At 62.5% G+C, this 20,894-nt stretch overlaps 1 protein-coding gene across 1 annotated transcript; it reads left to right on the top strand.

Moving 5' to 3' along the window:
- The first annotated feature begins 858 nt into the window (after nucleotides 1–858).
- On the top strand, nucleotides 859–17,913 carry LOC128900815 (unconventional myosin-Va-like). Its single transcript, XM_054182335.1, has 37 exons — nucleotides 859–885; nucleotides 3,750–3,860; nucleotides 4,861–5,023; nucleotides 5,104–5,248; nucleotides 5,384–5,540; nucleotides 5,743–5,883; nucleotides 6,133–6,214; nucleotides 6,440–6,541; nucleotides 6,749–6,861; nucleotides 6,975–7,240; nucleotides 7,452–7,533; nucleotides 7,840–7,980; nucleotides 8,062–8,184; nucleotides 8,524–8,607; nucleotides 9,189–9,338; nucleotides 9,493–9,590; nucleotides 9,728–9,814; nucleotides 9,894–10,005; nucleotides 10,394–10,605; nucleotides 10,778–10,934; nucleotides 11,033–11,272; nucleotides 12,028–12,237; nucleotides 12,495–12,588; nucleotides 12,730–12,875; nucleotides 13,093–13,206; nucleotides 13,379–13,606; nucleotides 13,695–13,792; nucleotides 14,571–14,757; nucleotides 14,881–14,974; nucleotides 15,188–15,343; nucleotides 15,515–15,666; nucleotides 15,967–16,056; nucleotides 16,268–16,418; nucleotides 16,877–17,147; nucleotides 17,259–17,433; nucleotides 17,576–17,656; nucleotides 17,755–17,913. The coding sequence occupies exons 1-37, from the start codon at nucleotides 859–861 to the stop codon at nucleotides 17,911–17,913; spliced, it is 5,199 nt and encodes a 1,732-aa protein (XP_054038310.1).
- The last annotated feature ends 2,981 nt before the right edge of the window (nucleotides 17,914–20,894 follow it).

The raw sequence follows: 20,894 nt of genomic DNA, 5'->3' as shown, positions 1-20,894 counted from the left end.
CCTAGAGACAGCGGGGACCCACAGGCAGCGGGGATCCACAGACGGCGGCACCCATGGGCACCAGGGACCCTCAGACGGTGGCACCCATGGGCAGTGGCACCTACAGACTGCAGGGACCCACAGACGGCGGCACCCATGGGCACCAGGGACCCTCAGACGGCGGCACCCATGGGCAGTGGCACCCACAGAGAGTGTCACCCATGGGAACCCACGGGCAGCAGCCCCCGCAGACAGCTGTCAATACACACCGCTGGTGCTGTGGCCACAGGTTTTCATCGTTACCGGAGTTTCTCCATAACGAGGGGCGCGGGGGCCTGTGCTGTGGGGCTGTGGTGGCCTGCGGGTGCTTGGAGTGCCCCAGATGGGGACCTGGGGTGCAGGTGACCAGGGCCCAGGGTGGCCCAGGGTGGCCCAGGGTGCCCTGGAGGAGGGCAGGTTTGGGGTGTCCCAGACAGGAGGGGTCCCTGGGTGCCCTCGACGGGCTCTTGGGTGTCCCAGGTAGGGGGGGATTTTGGGGTGTCCTGGGCGGGGGAGGGGGTCCCTCATAAGGCTTCTCAGGATGTTCTCAGTGGGGTCTCAGGGTGCCCCTTATGGGTTCTCAGGGTGTCCCGAAGGGGGGGTGTCCCCTGCACAGGTGGCCCTTGGGGGATCTTGGGGTGCCGCAGCCGTTGGGGGGGGGGGGGGCGACGACCCAGTGCCAGCACCCCCCAGGGCAGGGGCTGTGGGGCGGAACGGGAGTGGGGGCGGGGACCTGTAACCTGCCCCCTCCCCCTCCAATTAGCGGCAATTAGCGGCCATAAAGGGGCTGCGGGCGGCTAGCGGGGGGCGAGTGCCGGCGGCAGCGGGGAGAAGGGGGCCATGGCGGCGGGGGACCCATACGTGGAGGTGAGGGGGCCGTGTCCCGGCCTTGGGTGCTGCAGAGGGACCTGGAAGGGCTTCTTCCCCTGCAGCCCTGGGGGCAAAGCCCTGCCCACGGTTCTGGGGGGGTTGTTGCAGACCTGGGGGAGGGGGGGGGAAGTCTTATGCCTCCCCCGGGTGGCTGCGGATGCTGTGGCCTGGGTGTCCCCCTGGGTCACCTCCCCGCTGGTGCCTGGTTTGGTGGCACCTCGTGGGGCCTCAGCCCTGGGCCCATCCGTGGGGCCGCTCACCCCACACGGGTGCTGCCGTGGGCGCCGCACCCCAGCGAAGCTGCTCAGGGGCTCCCTGACCCGCGGGGACCCGGGGCCTGGCAAGTCCAGCACCTCCCGGGGGTGCTGCTCGCAGGTGGGAAGATGGGTTTGGCGCTGCCTGGACCCCCGGCTGGCCCGCGCCTTGCCCAGCTGGCCTGGCTGCTGTCGTCCCCCGGATCCTGGCCCGCATCCCTCCGTCCAGCTCTGCCTGTCAAGGATGCTCCCGCTGCCAGCGGGCGGCAGGACAGGCTCTTGCCTCTTGTTTTTGGTGCTGTGTATCAAAAATGACGGCTACGGCTGTAGGCCGGGCTGTAGCCACGGCCCTTTCTCCCCGGAGGCGCAGCAGCGGCCTGCGGGGGCGGAGGGTACAGGTGTTTCTGCAGAGCTCAGAGGCGCAGCGTCCGCCATCGTGGCGTGATGGAGGCGCTGGCCTGGGCGAAGCAAGAGGGGTTTCTGTGCTTAAGGCGTGGTGGGTTGCCTTGTCCCGAATAGCTGGCCAGGCTGGGACCGAAACGGCTGCACGACTGACTTCGAGCGCCCCGTGGAGCCCTGAGGTTCCCTTCCAGCTTTCCCAGCGCGTCCCTGCTCCAGCGCCAGCCTGGCGTCCCACTGGAGCAGGGCCGGGGAGCGGCCGAGGGGCGAGCCGGGCGCGCTAGCAGGGATGCTCTTTTGTCTAGCTGGGGATTTCAGGCTGAAATCTGTTAGTGCCTTGCCGGGAAGCTGTACATCGCGCAATTTTCGCTCCCCCCAGCGGCTACTGCTCATAAAAGATAATGGCTTCCTGTCACCGCTCCTCCGCCGAGCGGCCCCTGCAACCGGAGCCCCTTCCTGCCCCCTTTATTTCAGCTGCAAGTCAGACCTTCAGTCTGCTGAGGAGTCCTTGGACGCGAACCCGAAGTTCAGCCCCTTCCTTCCCCCTCCCCAGACTCCCAGCCTATTCGGTGCTTGTCGGATCAACTTTAATGGTGCGTTAACACACGTGCTCCGCACACCGCGGACCTGGAAACATTTGCTGCGAGCCAAGTTCCCCGGATTCACAAAAATCAGCGAAACCAGGATGGCTTTTTCAGGCCCCGTTTTCTAGCGAGGGACTGGCCCCAGCCCACTGCCGGGGCTGGGGGGTGTGTGTGTGATGTGTTAAAGCCCCGTTGCTGCTCTGCCAGAGCTCCCAGCTCTTGTGGCAACGGATATAGCCGTGCTCCCATCTCAGCCTGAGAGCAAAGCTGCGGCCGTTATTAGATTCCTCCGCCTTTCCCCTTTCTAAGCGTGCAATACGGCCTCACCTCTGCCTGCTCGGAGCAGCAGGAGGTACCAGCCCCTTGATGCAGAAGCTGCGGTGACGGTGGTGACAGCTCAGCGCAGAGCGGGGCCGTCGGCACCCCAGGTTAGGAGCGGGAGCTGCGGTTCCCCGGCCGGGGAGCGCAGGTCACCCTGTGCCAGCCTGGGGCTGGGTATTCGCCCTCTTGGCAGCTGAGAGGGTGCCAGCAGCAGGGGTTTGTGGGTGGTTTTTTCTTTTTGGCCCAGTTCTTACGACTCTACCCCGGTCGTGTTGTGCCACTTGGCCCGCGCTGAGCGTGGGATCCTGCAGGGTGACTCCAAAGAGGCTTTTCCCAGGCGTGAGGGAGGTGTTAGCGCTCGGGTCGGGGCTCACTGTGCTGCAGAGCTCCCACTCCACCAGCACCCGCTGGCTGCAGAGGGGAAACTGAGGCCGGCAGCAGGGTGCTGGAGGTGGGCAGCACTCGCCCCATGGGTGCCAGCTGGTCCCTTGCACAAGGCTGCCAGCTGCGGCTGGCCCTGGGGAGCTGCAAATTTGGGAGGCAAAAAGGGCATGGGGTGATTTTTTTTTTTTTCTTATCTCGGTCCCTGTGCTCTGGCCTGGAGCTGGGCGTTCAGAGCTGGTGACGGTCTCTGCATCCCCTCGGTACTTATCGAGGGGTCGGTGCCGCATGTGTCCTCCATCCCTGGAGGGGTTCAAGGCCAGGTTGGACAGGGCTTGGAGCAGCCTGGGCTGGTGGGAGGTGTCCCTGCCCAGGGCAGGGGGTGGGAACAAAATGGTTTTCAGTGTCCCTCCCTTCCAACCTAACTGTGAATCTATGATCTGCTTTCCAGCCTGGTATCTCTGCTCAGCCAAACCAGGCGGTCACGTCCCCAGCATGCCGGGCGTTCCGAAATGCCCGTGCTCGGCATCTCCTGAAACCTTCCCTGCAGCAGCAGGCGTGATCCCATCCTGGGAGTGGGGCAGAGACAGCCCCCAGCCGTGCCGAGGGTGGGAGAGGTGCTGCCCTTCCTGGGGTGGGCAGCAGAGCCCGGGAGAAGCAGGGCTGCAGCAAAGGCACCCCCCTGCACATCTGGGGAGCAGCTGGGTAGAAGCCCTGCCTGCGGGAGCTGATGGGCTGTGGGGCACCTGGCAGGTGCTGGGTCCCACGGCTCGCCCTGCGATGGCGATGCCGAGCACTGGGCCGGCTGCCCGAAGTGAGAACCGTGGGGAGGGCTGTGGTGCTCGGTTCAGAGGCCGGTGGCCAGATCTCTTGGCTGTGGCTCTCTGCAGGGATGTCCCCTCCACCTCTCCTGTCCCCGCAGGGTGCCCGGGTGTGGATCCCTGACTGCGCTGAAGTCTGGAGGGTCGCGGAGATAACCAGAGGCTACAAGGAAGGAGACACCACTCTCCATCTCCGCCTGGAAGATGGCTCGGTAAGGCTGGCGCTGTGCAGCCCCGTGGGTCCCTCCTGTGCTCGCCGTGTGGTCGGGCATCCTCAGATGGGGTGTCTTTCACCTCTGCACCCCCAAACCAGCCTGAGCTCCTCAGCAGGACGCAGGGAAGCTCAAACACTGCCTGCACATGACCCGTCTGGTGTCTGAGCAGGAGCCCGGACCGCTGTGGCCGGTGTCTGTCTCACCGTGCCTCGTGTCCCCTGACTGCCCAGTGAGCTGCTCCTGCCTGACTTCCCGAGAGGTCTCCAGCTCAGCCGTGCTGGCTGGGCTGTGATTCCCGGTGACCAACAGCCCCGGCGTGGCCTGCAGACAGCCTCCCTCCAGCTGTGCCGCTCCCCACAGACCCGTCCTGCCTCCGCGGGGCTGGCTGACCCTGCTCAGCACTTGTCCTGCTCCATCTCCATTGCTGCCAGCAGGAGCAGGGAAGTGCTGGTGCCTCTGTGCTCGGCGCTGGTGAGGCCTCACCTCGAGTGCTGTGTTCAGTTCTGGGCCCCTCTGTACAAGAGGGACATTGAGGTGCTGGAGCGTGTCCAGAGGAGAGCGCCCAGGCTGGGGAGGGGTCTGGAGACCAGGGCGTGTGAGGAGAGGCTGAGGGAGCTGGGCATGTTCAGCTTGGAGAAGAGGAGGCTGAGGGGAGACCTCCTTGCCCTCTACAACTCCCTGGAAGGAGGGTGCAGAGAGGTGGGTGTTGGGCTCTTCTCCCAGGGGAATAATGATGGGACCAGAGGAAATGGTCTGAAGCTGCGGCAGGGGAGGTTTAGATTAGATATCAGGAAGAATGACTTTGCTGACAGAGTGGTCAGGCACTGAACAGCCTGCCCAGGGAGGGGGTTGAGTCACCATCCCTAGAGGTGTTTAAGAAACGTCCAGATTTGGCACTTCAGGGCATGCTCTAGTGGCAGAGATTGTATGGCTGGACTCAATCTCAAAGGTCCTTTCCAACCATGAAGATTCTCCTCTGGATTCTCCTCTCCCACAGGCACTGGCCTACCCCATTGAGTTGCAGCTGCCACCTCTCTGCAACCCCGACTGCCTCTCGGGTGCCGATGACCTGGTGGCCCTGAGCTACCTGCATGAGCCGGCCGTGCTGCATTCGCTCCGCCGGCGCTTCCTGGAGGCCAACGCCATCTACACCTACTGTGGTGAGCCCCGGGCTCCCCCTGCTGCTCCCCGTCCCCTGCCTCTTCCCCGCAGCTCCCTTTGCACAGCCCTCTTCCTCCAGGTATCATCCTCGTGTCCATCAACCCCTACAAGCCGTTGCCCATCTACGAGGAGGAGGTGATTTACGCCTACAGCGGCCACGAAATGGGAGACATGGATCCCCACATCTTTGCTTTGGCAGAGGAGGCGTACAAGCAGATGGTGAGGTGAGAGCATCGTGTGGGAGCATCCCCGGGGCTGCAGTGGGGAAGGGCTGAAGCCCCCTCTGGACCATGGTGTCCCTGTGGAGAGAGGTCCTGTTGGGTCACAGGCTGTCCCCAGCTCATGTCCCTTTCTGGCAGGTTTGGGAAGAACCAGTCCCTCATCATCAGCGGTGAGTCGGGCGCGGGGAAGACTGTGTCAGCCAAGTATGCCATGAGATACTTCACCACCATCGGGGGCTGCGTAGGTGACTCCAGCATGGAGGAGAAGGTGCTGGCCTCCAGCCCCATCATGGAGGTGGGTCACCCTGGGTCCCCAGGCTCTGCATAGGGATAGCTGGGGTGTCCCCGCAGGCAATCCCCATGCTCCTCATGGCCTGTATCCCTGATGCGATGCCATGCCTGGTTCCCCCCCGTGAAATGGGTAGCAGGGACTGAACTTCTCCAAAGCACCTGAGATCTGGGGCCAGCTAAAACCTCCTGCCCTCTTTCCCTGCCAGGCCTTTGGGAATGCAAAGACAACCAGGAATGACAACAGTAGCCGCTTTGGGAAGTACATTAAGATTGGCTTCAGCCAAGCTCATGTCACAGGGGTCACCATCAAAACCTACCTGCTGGAGAAGTCCCGTGTCACCTTCCAGGTGGGTCTGTGGGGTGGCAATGGGGACAGGGCTGAGTGGGAGCCCCAGTCCTCAGAGTGGGAGGATGCTCCTCCCGGGCATCCACTGGTGAAGTGACCCCAGAGCTGCCGAGTCAAGCTGGGAGAGGGGAAGGTGTCCCTTGTCCCCAGACCTGGGGCTGTGGCACTGCCGCAGTAGAGCAGGGTGGCCCAAGGTGACATGGCTTCTCAGTGATTTTTTCTTTTTTTTTTTTTTCCTGCTCATCCACAGGCGAAAGCAGAGAGGAACTACCACATCTTCTACCAGCTCTGTGCCTCGGCCACCCTGCCCGAGCTCCAGGGCCTGGGTCTTCGTGAGTTCCCCCCCGTTTCCCCCCCACACCATGAGCCCTATGGCACAGCTTGTTGCCAGCCCGTCTCACGCTGGGCAGTGCTGGACCTTCCTGCCCTCCCCAGCTGGGGCCTGGGGGTGGTGGTGGGGCTCTGCTGCTGATGGGCACCCCGGGGTGGGATACGGGTGGTCAGGAGCCCCAGGGGGGCAGATTGTGCTGGCTCACAGCCTGACATCTCACCTGCAGGTGGGGCAGAGTCCTTCCACTACACCTGCCAGGGCTCCGCTGCCCCGAGCACCAACGACGCGGCCGACTTGGACAGCACGCGACATGCCTTCTCGCTCCTGGGTACCGTCCTGGCTGGGCACGCGTGGGGAGGGGGCCCACAGGGCTGATTGTCCCACTGCCCTCACCCCCCCGTGCTGGTGTGGGAGTGCTGGTGCCAGACATGCCAGTGCTGGAGAACCTGGCGGTCTACCGGCCCTTCCCATCCCTCCGGTTTGTGTGACGTGGGGGGAGCCTGGGGAACCCCTCACGCCTGTGCTGTGCCCGCAGGTGTCCCCGAGGCTGACCAGCTGGAGCTATTCAGCATCCTGGCTGCCATCCTGCACCTGGGCAACGTCGTGGTCAGAGGGAGGGACCGCCGGGGGGATGGCTGCTTCGTGGAGGTGGGTGAGAGCTTGCCGCCAGAGCCCTGCGTCCCAGACCAGTCCCTGAGCCGCACTGGCTGCGGGAACCACGTCTCGGCAATACCGCGGTGACAGGGTCTGTCCCTTTGCAGCCTGCCGATGAGGCCCTAGGGCTGTTCTGCGCACTGCTGGGTGTGGAGGCATCGCAGGTGATGCGCTGGCTCTGCCACCGCAAGCTGGTCACTGCTGGCGAGACCTACCTGAAGCCCCTCTCCAGGCAGCAGGTGCTCGACTCCCGGGATGCCCTGGCCAAGCATATGTACGGGCAGATCTTCAGGTGGATGGTGAGCAGGGTCAACCGTGCCCTGCGGTCCCTGGAGGGCCACCATACCTCCATTGGCATCCTGGACATCTATGGGTAAGGACAGTTCCCTTCTCCTGGGCTGCCTGGAAGACCGTGGTCCTGCTCCTGCATTGGCTGTGGCCGCAGGTTTGCAGCCACCAAGCGCTCCAGCTGGGACACGGGGCAGTACCATCCCTGCAGTGGGGATGGCTGGGGGCCTGTGCCCGGAGCTGGCTGGGGTGGCTCGGCCCGGCAGCTGCCTCAGGCAGGTCTCTGGTCCCCACAGGTTTGAGATGTTTGAGCTCAACAGCTTTGAGCAGTTCTGCATCAACTACGCCAATGAGAAGCTGCAGCAGCTCTTCAACCTGGTGGGTGTCACCCAGATGTGTCTCCTTGCTGGCAGCTGGTGAGGGTGGGCCCTGCAGGTCCCTGCAGCGCTTTTGGTGCTCCCTGCCTCGAACGTGGCTGGTGCTGCGGTCCCTGCAAACACGAGGCCCTGGGAGGCTGCTGTAGCTGGGCACAGGCCCCTCCTTTCTCCCAAAGTGCTCCTGCTCCAGGAGAAGGGCTGCTCAGGTGTTTTATGGAAACCGAGTCACTGCCTGCAGTCTGCCTGGTGGCTGGCCACCTTTGTTCGCCTCCTGGCTCAATCCTGCTCTGTCCTCCCTGCCCTCCAGCACGTCTTCAAGCTGGAGCAGGAGGAGTATGTGGCCGAGGAGATCCCATGGGTCTTCATTGACTTCTGTGACAACCAGCCATGCATCGAGCTCATCGAGGGCCGGCTTGGCATCCTGGACCTGCTGAATGAGGAGTGCAAGGTGGGCAAGGGGTGCTGGGAGGAGGCTGCTGTGGCCACCCAGAGCCCCCCTGCTGCCCCTTCTGACCTGTTTGCCTTTCAGATGCCCCAAGGCAATGATGGGAGCTGGGCCCAGAAGCTTTACCAGACCCATGTTGGCAGCTCCCACTTCCAGAAGCCCAAGAGGCCCACGGATGCTTTTGTTGTCTGCCACTTCGCTGGCAAGGTAGGGAAAGCCGTGGCAGTACAGCCCTGGCTGGGGGAGCTCGGCAGCGGCTCCGCACCAGCGGGCACCCAGCCTGCCCTGCCCAGAGCTGGTGGTGGCAGCTCCTGCAGTGTCCCAGGCTGGGGAGTGGTTCCTGCTGGCTCTGCTCTTGCTGGGCTGGTCTGCAACTCTTTAACTGAGGGTAAAAATACGGAAACTCTGGCTGCCATGGTTCCCATCAGTAGCCTTGCAGCAGGGCAGGAGCTGGGCGGCGCGGCCACCACCAGCTCTGACTCCTGCAAGCCCTGCGCCAAAGCAGGCTGGGGAGCTGACGCTGGGGCTTGCCTTGTCTCCTGCCAGGTGGAATACCAGTGCGATGGGTTTGTGGAGAAGAACAGGGACGCCGTCCCCGAGGAGCTGGTGGGGCTGCTGCGAGCCAGCAAGGTGAGAGCCACCCTGAGCAGGGGCTTTGTAGGGCAGAGCCTGGCTGGATTGTGGCCCCTGGGGCTGGGAAGGACTGGTGGTGGAGGAGGCATGAGCCGTGCAGGGTCAGCCCCTGTCTGCCTGCTGGCACGGCCCCGTGCAGTGCTGCCTGTGTTCAGGGTGCCCTGAGATGTGGGTGATCCCCACCCTGCTCCCCTCTCTTGGGCCTCCCCATCCTGGGGGACGCCTTGGCTGCGTCCCCGCTGAGAGGGCTGGAGGGTCCTGCTGCTTCCAGGTCTGTAATGCTGTCACTTCTCCCCTCCCACCCTGTGCCACCCTGGCAGAAGGTAAGGGACATCTTGGAGGGCTCTCGAGCACACCTGGGAAGGTGCCCGTGGCTTGTGCTTAGTTTTTCCTGGGCAGGGGGCACAGCTGGATCTGGCACATCTGGGCTGTAGCAGGGCAGAGGACCGTGGACCGGGCTGGCTTCTGGGGAGCCTGTGGGCATTTGGGGCTGTGCCTCCTGGTGGTGCTGGTGCTCTGGGTATCGGGTGGTGCTCGCTGCAGGCTCTGCCTGGCTCTCACAGCTCCGCTCTGTGCAGTCTGCCCTGCTCACTGAGCTCTTCCTGGAGGAAGGGGACGGCCCCGTATCCCTGCAGTCCCGCAGGTCCAGCGGGCCCAGGATGGCTGGTCGTCCTAGCCGCAGATCGCTGCCCAGTAGCCAAAAGAACAAGAACCCCACCGCTAGCCAGGTATGGGGTTGGGGGGGGGGAAAAAATGTGTGCTGGACCCGCACAACCGGTGCTGGGGTAGCCCCAAGGGGGACCTGTGTGTGTCCTGGCTCGGGGAACCCCACAAGCCCCGGGGATGTTCCTGCTGGCCCCACGCTTGCCCTGTCCTCCGCAGTTCACAGCCTCCCTGAAGCGGCTGATGGAGATGCTGGGCAGCACCACATCACACTACGTCCGCTGCATCAAACCCAACGATGGCAAGCAGCCCTTTGTGTGAGTGCCTGGCCGGGGAGGCCGGAGGGGCTGGGGACACCGTGAGGCGCTGCTGTCCCTCTTGCCGTGGCCCCACGTTGCTTGGCCGTGCCAAGCTGGCTGGGGCCCATTCTGCAGCAAGTCCCTCTTTGTCCCAGGTTTGACTCCAGGCGAGCAGTGGAGCAGCTACGAGCCTGTGGCGTCCTGGAAACCATCCGGATCAGTGCCTTGGGCTACCCCTCCAGGTACCCGCTGCGTCAGGAGCACCCTGGGTGCCCCCCAGCTCCAACCACAGCACCCCTGACCCCGCTCTGTCCCCCGCAGGTGGACATACCAGGACTTCTTGGAGAGGTACAGGGCTCTGGTGAGCAGAGAGGAGCTGAGGGGCGCTGATGAGAAGCAGATCTGCAGCCTTGCCCTCGAGAGGCTGCTCCAGGTCAGGGTCCCACTCGGGGGGTGCGGCTGTGGGGCCAGAGTATCCCTTTGTTAGGGTTTGAGGAACCCATGGCAACTTATTGTCGTTGAGACAATTATTCTCCCACCTGATGACCCCTCCCCACTCAGGGGAAGCCGGGGGAGCGGGGGGGAAGCAAGGAAACCCAAGGGTTGAAATATAAATAGATTTAATAGAATAAGACTAAATAACAGTAATAATGCCAAAGAACCAGTATTGATACCGAAATGGGGATCAGATGGGAGACAGGGAGGAACGCGGCCTCCAGGGAGGCTGGAACGGGAGATCGGTGGCATGGGGAGCATCAGTCCTGGGGGGGCCTGGCTGGGGTGTCCTTTGTCCCTGGGACTGACAACACCCTTGCACGCAGGACCCCGGCAAGTACCAGTGTGGGAAGAGCAAGGTGTTTTTCCGGGCTGGCCAAGTGGCTCGCCTGGAGGAGCTGCGGTCCCGGCGGCTGAGGGTGGCCTGTGTCCTGCTGCAGAGGCACCTGCGAGGCTGGCTGGCCCGGAGACGCTTTGCGCGGGCACGGGCCGCGGCGGTCTGCCTGCAGCGCCATGCCCGGGGCATGCTGGCCCGGAGGTGAGCGGGGAACGGGGCCTGGAGGGAGCTGCAATGAGCTGTGACAGAGCTCAGCCACGGGGTGAGCTGGCGCTTGGGCTGGCTCTGGGCTGGGCTTTGACCTGGGTGTCCCTGTGGGCTGGGCTGTGGGCTCTCTGCCACCCCCTGCCCCAGCTTTCTGCCCTCCCTGCAGGTTCGCCAGGATGCTGCGAAGGACCAGGGCTGCTGTGACGCTGCAGAAGACCCTGAGGATGGTTCTGGCCCGTCGTTCTTTCCTACGGACGCGCCAGGCTGTCATCACCATCCAAGCCTTTGCCCGGGGCATGTTTGCCCGGCGTCTTTACCAACAGGTAAACTGGCCCTTGGCCTGGCAGTGGGTGTCCTGATGCCACCCGGCGGCGGGGGAGGGGGCTGTGCGGATGCCACTGCCCCATCTCTCCCTCCACAGATGGTGTGGCACCAGAAAGCCGTGGTGATCCAGGCCGCTGTGCGTGGCTGGCTGGCCCGGACCCGCTACACCCATCTGCGTGGGGCCGTCATCTACCTGCAGTGCTGCTTCCGGCGGGTGCGGGCACGCCGGGAGCTGCGGCGGCTGCGCCTCGAGGCACGCTCGGTCGAGCACTACAAGCAGCTGCACAAGGGCATGGAGATCAAGGTGATACAGCTGCAGTGCAGGCTGGATGAGCAGGTGGGTGCTGGTTTTGTGGATCCCAGGGGAAGCTGTTTTGGTTGTTTTTGGTGTTTTTTTTTTTTTTTTTTGCTGACCACTTCTTACCGGTCCCTGTGCAGCCAAAGCCATGCCTGCACTTGCCTTCAGCCCTCTCCAGGCCCTGGTGTGGGAGCTGGCTCTGCCTGACACATGTCCCCAGGCAGGAGTCGTGCTTCTGGGTCTCATTCATGAGTTTTCAATGCTCCCCTAGGGATGTGGGGCCGGTGGTCCTGGGGGTGGGCTGGGCACCCTCCTGGGTTCTCGGTTGGGTGTGGTTCCTGGGTGGGAACAGTTCTGGCATGGTGCGTTTGCCCACCACGCTCCTGCCGCCACCGTTTGGGTGTCTCTGCTCTGGCTGTCACCAAGCCATTTCTGGGGGTGTCTGTGGAGGGGGAGGGAGGGATTCCGTGGTGTGATCCTGCCTCTGGGGGTTGGGGGAAGCAAGGTGGGGAAAATCCTGCTGTTGGGGCTGGCCAGGAGGTGGCTAATGGGCTGTAAAGCCACGGGGAAGCTCATGTGTGGCTCCACGTGGGATGGCACGTCACGGAGAGCTGCTTTCCCAGGCCTGAGCTCTGCTCGCGGTGATACCAGGAGGCTCAGGGCTCCAAACATGGATGGGAAATGGGGTATCCAGGTTCATTGCAGAAGGGCAGTCTGTGTAGTCATGGGAGACCTGTGGGGATGTGCCCTTGTTCCCAGCCACCTGCCTGACGCGCTTTGCCCACTGCCCCAAGGCCCAGGAGAAGCAGCGGCTGGTGGAGCAGCTCTCGGTGGTGAACGCTGCCCATGCCGAGGAGGTGCAGCGCCTGCGGGCGGAGATGCAGCAGCTGCGGGAGGATGTGGCCCGTGACGCCCAGGTCCAGCAGCTGCAGGAGCGGCTGGCCGAGCTGGAGAGGCACAGAGTGAAGAGCTGCCTGCGCCAGGAGGTTGAGGAGCTTAAGCAGGTCGGTCTGGTTGGGGGATGCTCATGCTCTGGTTGGGGGATGCTCATGCTCTGGTTGGGGGATGCTCATGCTCTGGTTGGGGGATGCTCATGCTCTGGTTGGGGGATGCTCATGCTCTGGTTGGGACTCCACGGGGCTCTCTGGGGACCTGGCAGCATGCTGTGCTTCCTGCCGTGGGGTGGGACCCTGGAGGAGACCTCTGGCACCCCGGGCTGGCCCCACACGGGGGCTATACCTGCCCCTCCGCTTTCTGACAGCGCTTGGCAGAGGTGGAAGCCATGAAGCTGCAGCTGGGGGAGGAGAAGAATGCCCTGATCCAACGCGTATTGGAGCAGTCACAGGATCTGGAAGGTAAAAGGAGTCTTCTGATCCCGACGTCCCATTCCCCTGGGGATGGGCTGGTCCTGCCGGCTTGGTGTGTTCCCGCGTGTCCCCTGGCAGAGGGGTCCTGGCTCTGCCTGTCCCCACTCCCTGCCGTGTCTGTCCCCACAGAGCAGCACCAGCGAGCGGCGCGGGAGAGCCAGGGGCTGCTGCAGGAGCTGGAGGAGGAGCGGGCACGCTACCAGAGCCTGGTGCAGGAGTACGCCCGCCTGGAGCAGGGCTATGAGAACCTGCGGGACGAGGTGGCCTTCCAAAGGGTGAGGGGCTGGCGGGGACACGGGGAGGCTCAGGGCATCCCCTCCCTCGCTCCCTTGTGGGGAGCAGGCAGTGGGAGAGGTGGACTCCCCAGTTCACGTGCTGAGGGATTCCCAAGCCAAGGTGTCCTCCTGACGCTGTCGCTGCTCTGCCTTGGCTGATGCGCCAGCAGCGCTTGGGGGGCAGAGGAACAGCCTTGTCCTTCTCTTCCCCTCTCAGCAAAGCACCTTGAGACGCTCCCCGTCGTCAGAGAGCTTCCTGGGCTCCGAGAGCAGCTACTTGTCCTCCATGTCCACAGCTCCCTCACGAGATGACTCTGACCAACAGGCTGAGGCTAGTGGTGATGCTGGTGGGGGGGGGACAAGTGGATGGTCCCGTCCCCTGGCTATGGGGACAGATGCGCCCTGGGGCTCCTGGCTGGGAGCTGGTCCCCTCGGGGAGGGGTGTCTGCAGGTGTTCTGGTGCCAGCACCGGCTGCTGTGCCAAACCCCGTCTCTGCACCCAGGGGCTGGAGGAGCGGTGGCAACTGGTGCCGGAGGGGCCACAGCCCGGCGGTGAGGTGCTGCCAAATGGCAACGTGGGCCAGGATCCCTTCGAGAAGGTGTACCTTCTCCTCCTGAAGCAGCTCAGTGCTGCCAACGAGGAGCTGGCCCGGACCCGGGAGGAGCTGCGGAGATCCAAGGCTGCTGTGGAGCCGGAGGAGAAGAAACCATTGGACTTCCTCAAGCGCAGGGTGAGCCCCTGCCCCGCTGCCGTGGGCAGGGCCAGGCCCAGGCCCAGGCTGGTGGGTCTGGCCTCACCCTGCTCTCCTCCCCCCGCAGAACCTAGCGGAGATGCTGGGGCTGGGCAGGAGCCCGGAGAAGGGGGCGGTGGATGATGACTTGAAGCACGCATACGATGCGGCGCAGGTTGCCAATAGGTGAGTGTGGTCCCAGGGAGATGGTCCCCAGCTGGTTTCCCCACAATGGGTTGCCAGATCCATGCTGCTGGTGGACTTGCCCTGGTGTTTTAGCCAGCCTTGGCTCGGCTCGCAGCTGCCTGGCCTCTGCAGCGCTGTGGTGCTGGGCAAATCCTCTTTGAAGCCACCACCTCCTCACGTGCTTTTGGCACTGTGACCCCAGCTGGGCTGGGAGCTGTGTTTTCCTGGGGGGCTGGAGCATCCCATCTGGCACCGAGCACAATCACACCAACTGCATGAACGGACTGGATGCCATCGGCTCGACAAGAGGAAACGGTCTCAGGTTGTGCCAGGAGAAGCTTAGGATGGGTATTTGGAATAATTTTGTCACCAAAAGGGTGACGAAGCATTAGATCAGGCTGCCCAGGGAGTACCTCTATCCCTGGAGGTATTTAAAAGCCGGGGAGACGTGGTGGTGCTGAGGGATGTGGTTTAATGGTGGCTTTGTCAGTGTTGGGGTGATGGTTGGACTTGATGATCTGGAAGGTCCCTTCCAACCTAGGCAATTCTAGGATTCCATGACTCTCTGAAGAGGGCAGGGCTGGTGCAGCCCATCCCTGGGCCGTGCTGCGTGTGCTCCAGTCTCAGTGCAGCCCGAGGGGAGATGCTCCGTTAGCCCACCTGGGCCCACGCTCTCTGGGGAGAGTTGCCAGCCCTGAGGCTTCCCAGCAGCCTCCCCAAGGGATGGGGGGGGTAGCAGCCGAAGGAGGTTGGTGCCTCAGTTGCCCTGTGTCTGCAGGCTGCTGGCGAGTCAACTGCGGGAGGAGAAGCAGCAGCACGAGGAGGAGGTAGAAGGGCTGCACCTCAACATCTGCTCCCTCAAGCAGCTGAGCCAGCAGCAGGCAGCCCTCATCCAGGACCTGCAGCGGCACCAGGGCCAGGAGGGGCTGCAGCACCACGTCCTGCGGCTCAGGGAGGAGAACTGGGTAAGGAGGGCACGGGCAGGACCGGCCTTGGGGCTGCCTTCCCCCCACCCTGCCTTGTGAGCTGCAGCTCGGTGTCCAGCTGAGGGAGGCTGACTGAGCCCTACCGGGGCTGTCCCTGTGCAGGAGCTGGCCCAGAAGCTGGAGAAGCAGGAAAGGACCACGCTGAAACTCCAGAAGCAGCTGAGAGTCTATGCCAAGCAGATCCAGGAGCTCACAGGCGAGTGCCGGCATGGCAGGGGAGGTGTGGGGCTGGCTTTGGAGGGTCACCAGCCTGGCTGGAGCATCGCCCAGCCTCAACGTGGGGAGCAGAATTCCGCCCCCCCCAAACAGAGATGCTGGGAAGCATCTGCATGGACTGAGCTGAGGGGACCCGATCTGGGTCCCGCAGCCCAGGACACAGCAAGGTTTGACCTGCACTCCTCTCCCCCAGTGAAGAGAGAGGCTACTGGGCCAGTGCAGGAGTTGTCAGCATCTGCTGTGGTCCTGTCCCGGTCCCTCCCGGTCCCATCCCTGGCTGGGCCGTCCCAGGCCATGCTAGCGTGGCGGATGGAGGATGAAGGGCACATTATCAAGGCCATCATTACAGGTAGGGATTGGGGACACGGGGACTCCTTACTCCAGCTTGGTCCTTGCCAAGGTTTCTTGCCAGCCCCTGTGAGAGCTCATCCTTTCAGTGTCACCGGGGCAGCATCCTGCCTGGCTCAGGACCAGCTTTCTGTATCCGCCTGGATCCCAACTGTTGTGCTTTCCCCGGCAGACTACAAACCGCAGAGCAGCCCCGGGGCGCTCCCAGACCTGCCAGCCTACATCCTCTTCCTCTGCTTCCGGCATGCGGACCACTGCCGTGATGAGCCCCGGGCCCGCTCGCTCCTGGATGCGGCCATCAATGCCATCAAAAGGGTCATGAAGGTGCTGGGCTTGGGGGCATGGGTTGGGCTGAGGAGCAGGAGCTTCACTGGCCAAGGCGGGGGTGGCACTGGGGCAGCAGCCTGGCCCCAGGGCGCAGCGTGTCCCTGAACCACGGCGTCCAGCCAGAGCATCTCCTGGGGTGAGGGGTGCCCCTGGGTGCCGCAGGGCTCCTGTGAGAGGGTCCGACAGCTCTGCAGCGAGCTCTGTGTGGCTCTCGGACCTACTGTGGGGTGTGAGGGCTTGCTGCTGTCACTGCCGGAGCCCTGCTTGACCCCAGTGCTCTCCGTTCCCCTCTTGCAGAAGCACAGCGATGACTTTGACACGGTGGCACTCTGGCTTGCCAACACCTGCCGGCTCCTGAACTGCCTGCGCCAGTACAGCCAGGATGAGGTAGGGCTGGGCTGGGCTGCAGGGGTCTGCCACCTCCCTGGGAAGGGTGGGAGCTCGGTGGGGAAAGGGCTTGTCCCCACCTGGGGCTGCAGCCTCTTTGCCCCCACCCCAGGCAGGGCTGGGCTGGGCTGACGCTGCCCCACACACACTCTCTCGGGGACGCAGCTGTGTCCCCTGGTGCTGCTGGCTCTGACCCAGCCTGTGCCTGCAGAGCTACTCTCAGGGGAACACAGCGCGGCAGAACGAGCATCGCCTGCAGAACGTGGACCCCCAGAGCTCCTGCCGCGGCCTGGGTGCCCTGGCTGTCCAGCTCTACCAGCAGCTCATCCGCACCGCCGAGAAGCGTCTCAAACCCATGATTGGTATGGCCTGGCCTTGGGGGACTCCAGGGCACTCGTGGGACACTGGTTCAGGGAGGGAACGCTGTGCTCAGCTGGGTGAACTGCCCGCACTCCGTTAGAGGCTGTACCCGGAGGGGGAAGGCTCTGAATTGGGGTCCCGCTTCTATGAAGGACCATCTTCTGTGAGGGACCATCTGCTCCTTGAGCACCCTGGCTTGGAGGAGGTGGCTGGGGAGCTAAAGTGGGCTCAGCACCCTAGGGACCTCAGGCTGCATCCATGGGGAGCGCTACTCCCCTATGCCATGCTTTGCAGCGTCATGGAGCAGGGCTAGCTTCTGGGCTAGCCTGGGCCAGCTATCCTGGAGGTGTCACTGGCCCCTATATCCCCACCTGGGTCACAGCCAAGGAGCGGTGTACTGAATGGTTGAGGCACAACGCAGGGTCTTGCCTTGTTGCGATGAGCCTTTTCTTCCCTTTAGTCGCTGCCATGTTGGAGAGTGAGCCCATACAGGGCTTGTCCTCCTCCTGCCCTCCTGGCCACCGCCGGTCCTCAGGAGCCCCTGCCCACACCCTGCCTGAGCTGCTGCAGCAGCTGGGCTCCTTCCACGCGGCACTGGGCCGCCATGGGCTGTCCCCCAGCGTGGGACACCAGGCCCTGCGCCAGCTCCTCTTCCTCATCAGCGGCACCACCCTCAACTACCTCCTGCTGAGGAAGGACACATGCTCCTGGAGCCGGGGCATCCAGCTCAGGTCAGTCCCCACACAGGATGGGTGTCTCCGGGGGAGCTGGGACACGGCCTGTGTCCCCCTCCAGCTGGGACACAGCCTGTGTCCCCCTCCCTGACCTGGTGTCCCTGGCAGGTACAACATCAGCCAGCTGGACCAGTGGCTGCGGGCAGAGGGGCTGCAGCAGAGCGGGGCCCGTGAGGTGCTGGAGCCCTTGGTCCAGGCTGCCCAGCTGCTGCAGGTGAAGAAGGTGACGGAGGAGGACGCTGGAGCTCTCTGCAGCCTGTGCACGGTGCTGTCACCCCAGCAGGTACTGGGCACTCATCCTATCCTGGGGCTCCTTGGCCTCCCGGGGGTACCAGGGGTGTGCTGGGGTGGGGATCACGCTGTGCCCAGCAGGGTCTGGATATGCCCAGCCCTTCCCCGTTCATGGTCCCTACCATCTTCTCCAGGTTGTGAAGATCCTCCGGGCTTACACCCCGACTGCCGGGCTGGAGGAGCGCATCAGCCCCAGCTTCATCAGCAGCATTGAGGTAAGCAGGACCGGGGGTCGGTTCTGGGGGAAGGGACTCGGTGCCACATGGGTCCCCTCACTGGGACAGCTCTGGATACGAGCACTCTGTCCCTACAGAAGCGGCTTCAGGCACAGTATGGAGGGGAATCCAGCCAGCTCCTGGTGGACACCAGCCACCTCTTCCCTGTGAACCTGCCCTTCACCCCCTCCCCCCTGCACCTGGATGAGCTCCGCATCCCTGATGCCCTCAACCTGGCCTTCCTTATCCGCCTCTGAGCCCAGGTCCAGCCCTGGGTCGCTGCCCGTGGCCCCTCAAGGGCCATCTGAAGCCCCTGAGGTGTACGAAGGCCGTGAAGGCTGGGGGCGCAGCACTTCATATGTGTCCTGATCTTCTGGGAAGTTGTTTGCTGAAACTTGGGGGTCTTGTTTGTGGCACAGCCAGGGCCCATGGCAGTCCTGTGCTGGGGGTTTTGGCCACTTTTTAATCCTTTGAAGTTAATAAAAGTCTTTGCAGATAACTTCGGTGTCTGAGGCTGCCTGGGGTGGGTGTGTGGCTTGCAGGTTGGTATGAGGGAGCTCGAGGACCGTCACTGGGACGTTTCTGGGGCTTTTCATGAATTACGGTATGGTTTGGATTGGAGAGGACCTTTTAAAGATCATCTAGTCCCTACCCTCTGCAATGGGAAGGGACATCTTGCACTAGATAATGTCCAACATGACTTGAAATGCTTCTAGTGATGGGGTTCCACAAGATCTCTGGGCAACCTGTTCCAGAGCCTCGACACCTTCATTGGTAAGACACTTCATTCTTCAGTCCAATCTAAATCTACTCTCTTTCAGTTCACCACAGACAGGCCCAGAGAGGGCCCTGGGGGGCTTGGGAGGGTAGCAGGGTCCTGCATGGGCTCTGGCAACGCGCTGATTAGTTATTCTATAGACAATTAAGAGAAATCAATAGCCTTGGTCCTTATGGCAGACTTCAACTCCCCAGACGCCACCTGGGAATACCAGGTCTGGGAAATTCCTGAAGTCTGTGGGAGAACTTCTTGTCACAAGTAGTCAGGGAACCAATTAGGAAAGATGCTCTTCTAAGCTGGCTGGTTGTGAATGGAGAAGGATTCGTGGGAGCTGGGATGGTCTTGGCCACAGCGTTCATGAAATGGTTGAGTTTAAAACTGTCAGTGTAATGAGAGAAAAGGACAGCAGAGTTGCTATCCTGGAGTTTGAGAGCAGGGACGTACTAGTCCCCTGGGAGCCTACTGGTGAGGGCTCAGGAGTGGGCGAGTGCTGGTCAGTCTTCAAGAAGCACCTCTGAGAAGCTCGGGAGCAGGCACTTCCCCCGTGTTGGAAGTCAGGCGAGTGGGACAGTAGATCAGCTTTGCTGAACAGGGAGCTCTAGAGGCAAAAGGAACGGTATGATCCCTGGACGATGACAGAGCCTTGGGTCGCGTCTACAGGGAGAAGATACGAATGGCCAAAGCTCAGTCAGAGTTGAAACTGGGCAGTCGTGTGTCAGACAACAAGAAGGACTTTTGTGAGTACATTGATAGCAAGAGGAGGTCTAAAGAAAACATTGGAGAGATACTTGAAGATAATCAATCGTCTGACTGAGAGGGATGGCGAAAAGGAGAGGTGTTCAAGGCTTTCCGTTTTGCCTCTGTCCTTAATAATACTGATAGACCACGGGCTGCCCCACGAGTGTGGGAACAGTGACTTTCCATGTGTGGACGCTGAAGTTGTCAGGGACCAGCTGTCCCCACTGAATGTTCACAAGCCTTTGATGCTGTTTCCTACAGCATTCTCCTGGAGAAAACGGGCTGCTCATGGCTTAAACAAGCGTACTTTTTGATGGGTAAAACTCCTGGCAGGATACCCAGGCCCAGAGAGTGGTGGTGAATGGAGTTAAATCCTGTTGGCAGCTGGTCACAAGTGGTGGTCCCCAGGGCTCGGTACTGGGACTGGTTCTGTTTAATATCTTTATCAACGACCTGGATGAGGGGATTGAGTGCACCCTCAGCCCACAAACGGCACCAAGTTGGGTGGGAGTGTTGATCTGCTTGAGGGTAGAAGGCTCTACAGAGGGATCCGGACAGGCTTGGTTGATGTGTCGAGGTCAATGGTGTGAGGTTCAACAAGGCCAAGTGCTAGGTCCTGCACTTGGGTCACACCAACCCCATGAGCGCTCCAGGCTGGGGGCAGAGCTGGCTGGCTGAGTACGAGCCAGCCGTGTGCCCAGGTGGCCAAGGAGGCCAACAGCATCCTGGCCTGCATCAGGAACAGTGTGGCCAGCAGGACTGGGGCAGTGACCATCCCCCTGTACTCGGCACTGGTGAGGCCCCACCTCGAGGGCTGTGTCCAGTTTTGGGCCCCTCACTACAGGAGGGACATTGAGGTGCTGGAGCGTGCCCAGAGACGGGCACGGGAGCTGGTGCGGGGTCTGGAGCACAAGTGCTGTGAGGAGAGGCTGAGGGAGCTGGGGGGGTTCAGCCTGGAGAAGAGGAGGCTGAGGGGAGACCTTCTCGCTCTCTGCAACTCCCTGAAAGGAGCTGGGGGGGGGGGTCAGTCTCTTCTCCCAAGGAACAGGTGATGGGACAAGAGGAAACGGCCTCCAGTTGCCCCAGGGGAGGTTTAGGATGGATATTAGGAAAAACTTCTTCCCCAAAAGGGTTGTCAAGCGCTGGACCAGGCTGCCCAGGGCAGTGGTGGAGTCGCCATCCCTGGAGGGATTGAAAAGCCGGGCAGACGTGGTGCTGAGGGACATGGGTCAGTGGTGGGTTTGGCGGTGTTGGGTTGATGGTTGGACTTGATGATCTTAAGGGTCTCTCCCAAAGCGCTTTTCTGACTCTGTGCAGTGGCTGAGGTGACAGTACCTCGGTAAAGTGCTGTGACAGCAGCGTTTCCATTTCATGCGGTATTTGTACCACTAGAGGGGATCCAAGCTGCACGTTTTTCACTCTGTTCAACCGCGAGAGCAGCAGCAGCTTGTCCCGGGCACACAGGCAAAGCATCCTTCGGCTGCCAGGCTCTACCGGGTTGGGACGGGAGAGTAAAATTCCTGCATGTCTGAACAAGGTACGTGGCTTCCCCTAGTCTGGCAATCCCCGAGCAGGAGCAGTCACTGACGTGCGCTTCAAAAATCTCAAAGGACTTGATCTTGTCTGTTGCCCCGTGAAGGGCTTCTCCAGCAGGACCCTGGCGTGGGGTTTTGCAGCTACCCAGGGGCAGCAGCGCCCTGCAGCTCCTGACCAGGCCGCCGT

This window comes from Rissa tridactyla, chromosome 22 (genome assembly GCF_028500815.1).
Source record: "Rissa tridactyla isolate bRisTri1 chromosome 22, bRisTri1.patW.cur.20221130, whole genome shotgun sequence".
Lineage (NCBI taxonomy): Eukaryota > Metazoa > Chordata > Aves > Charadriiformes > Laridae > Rissa > Rissa tridactyla.
The sequence above is the reverse complement of the archived record's forward strand: the minus strand, read 5'-3'. Positions and strand labels throughout refer to the sequence as shown.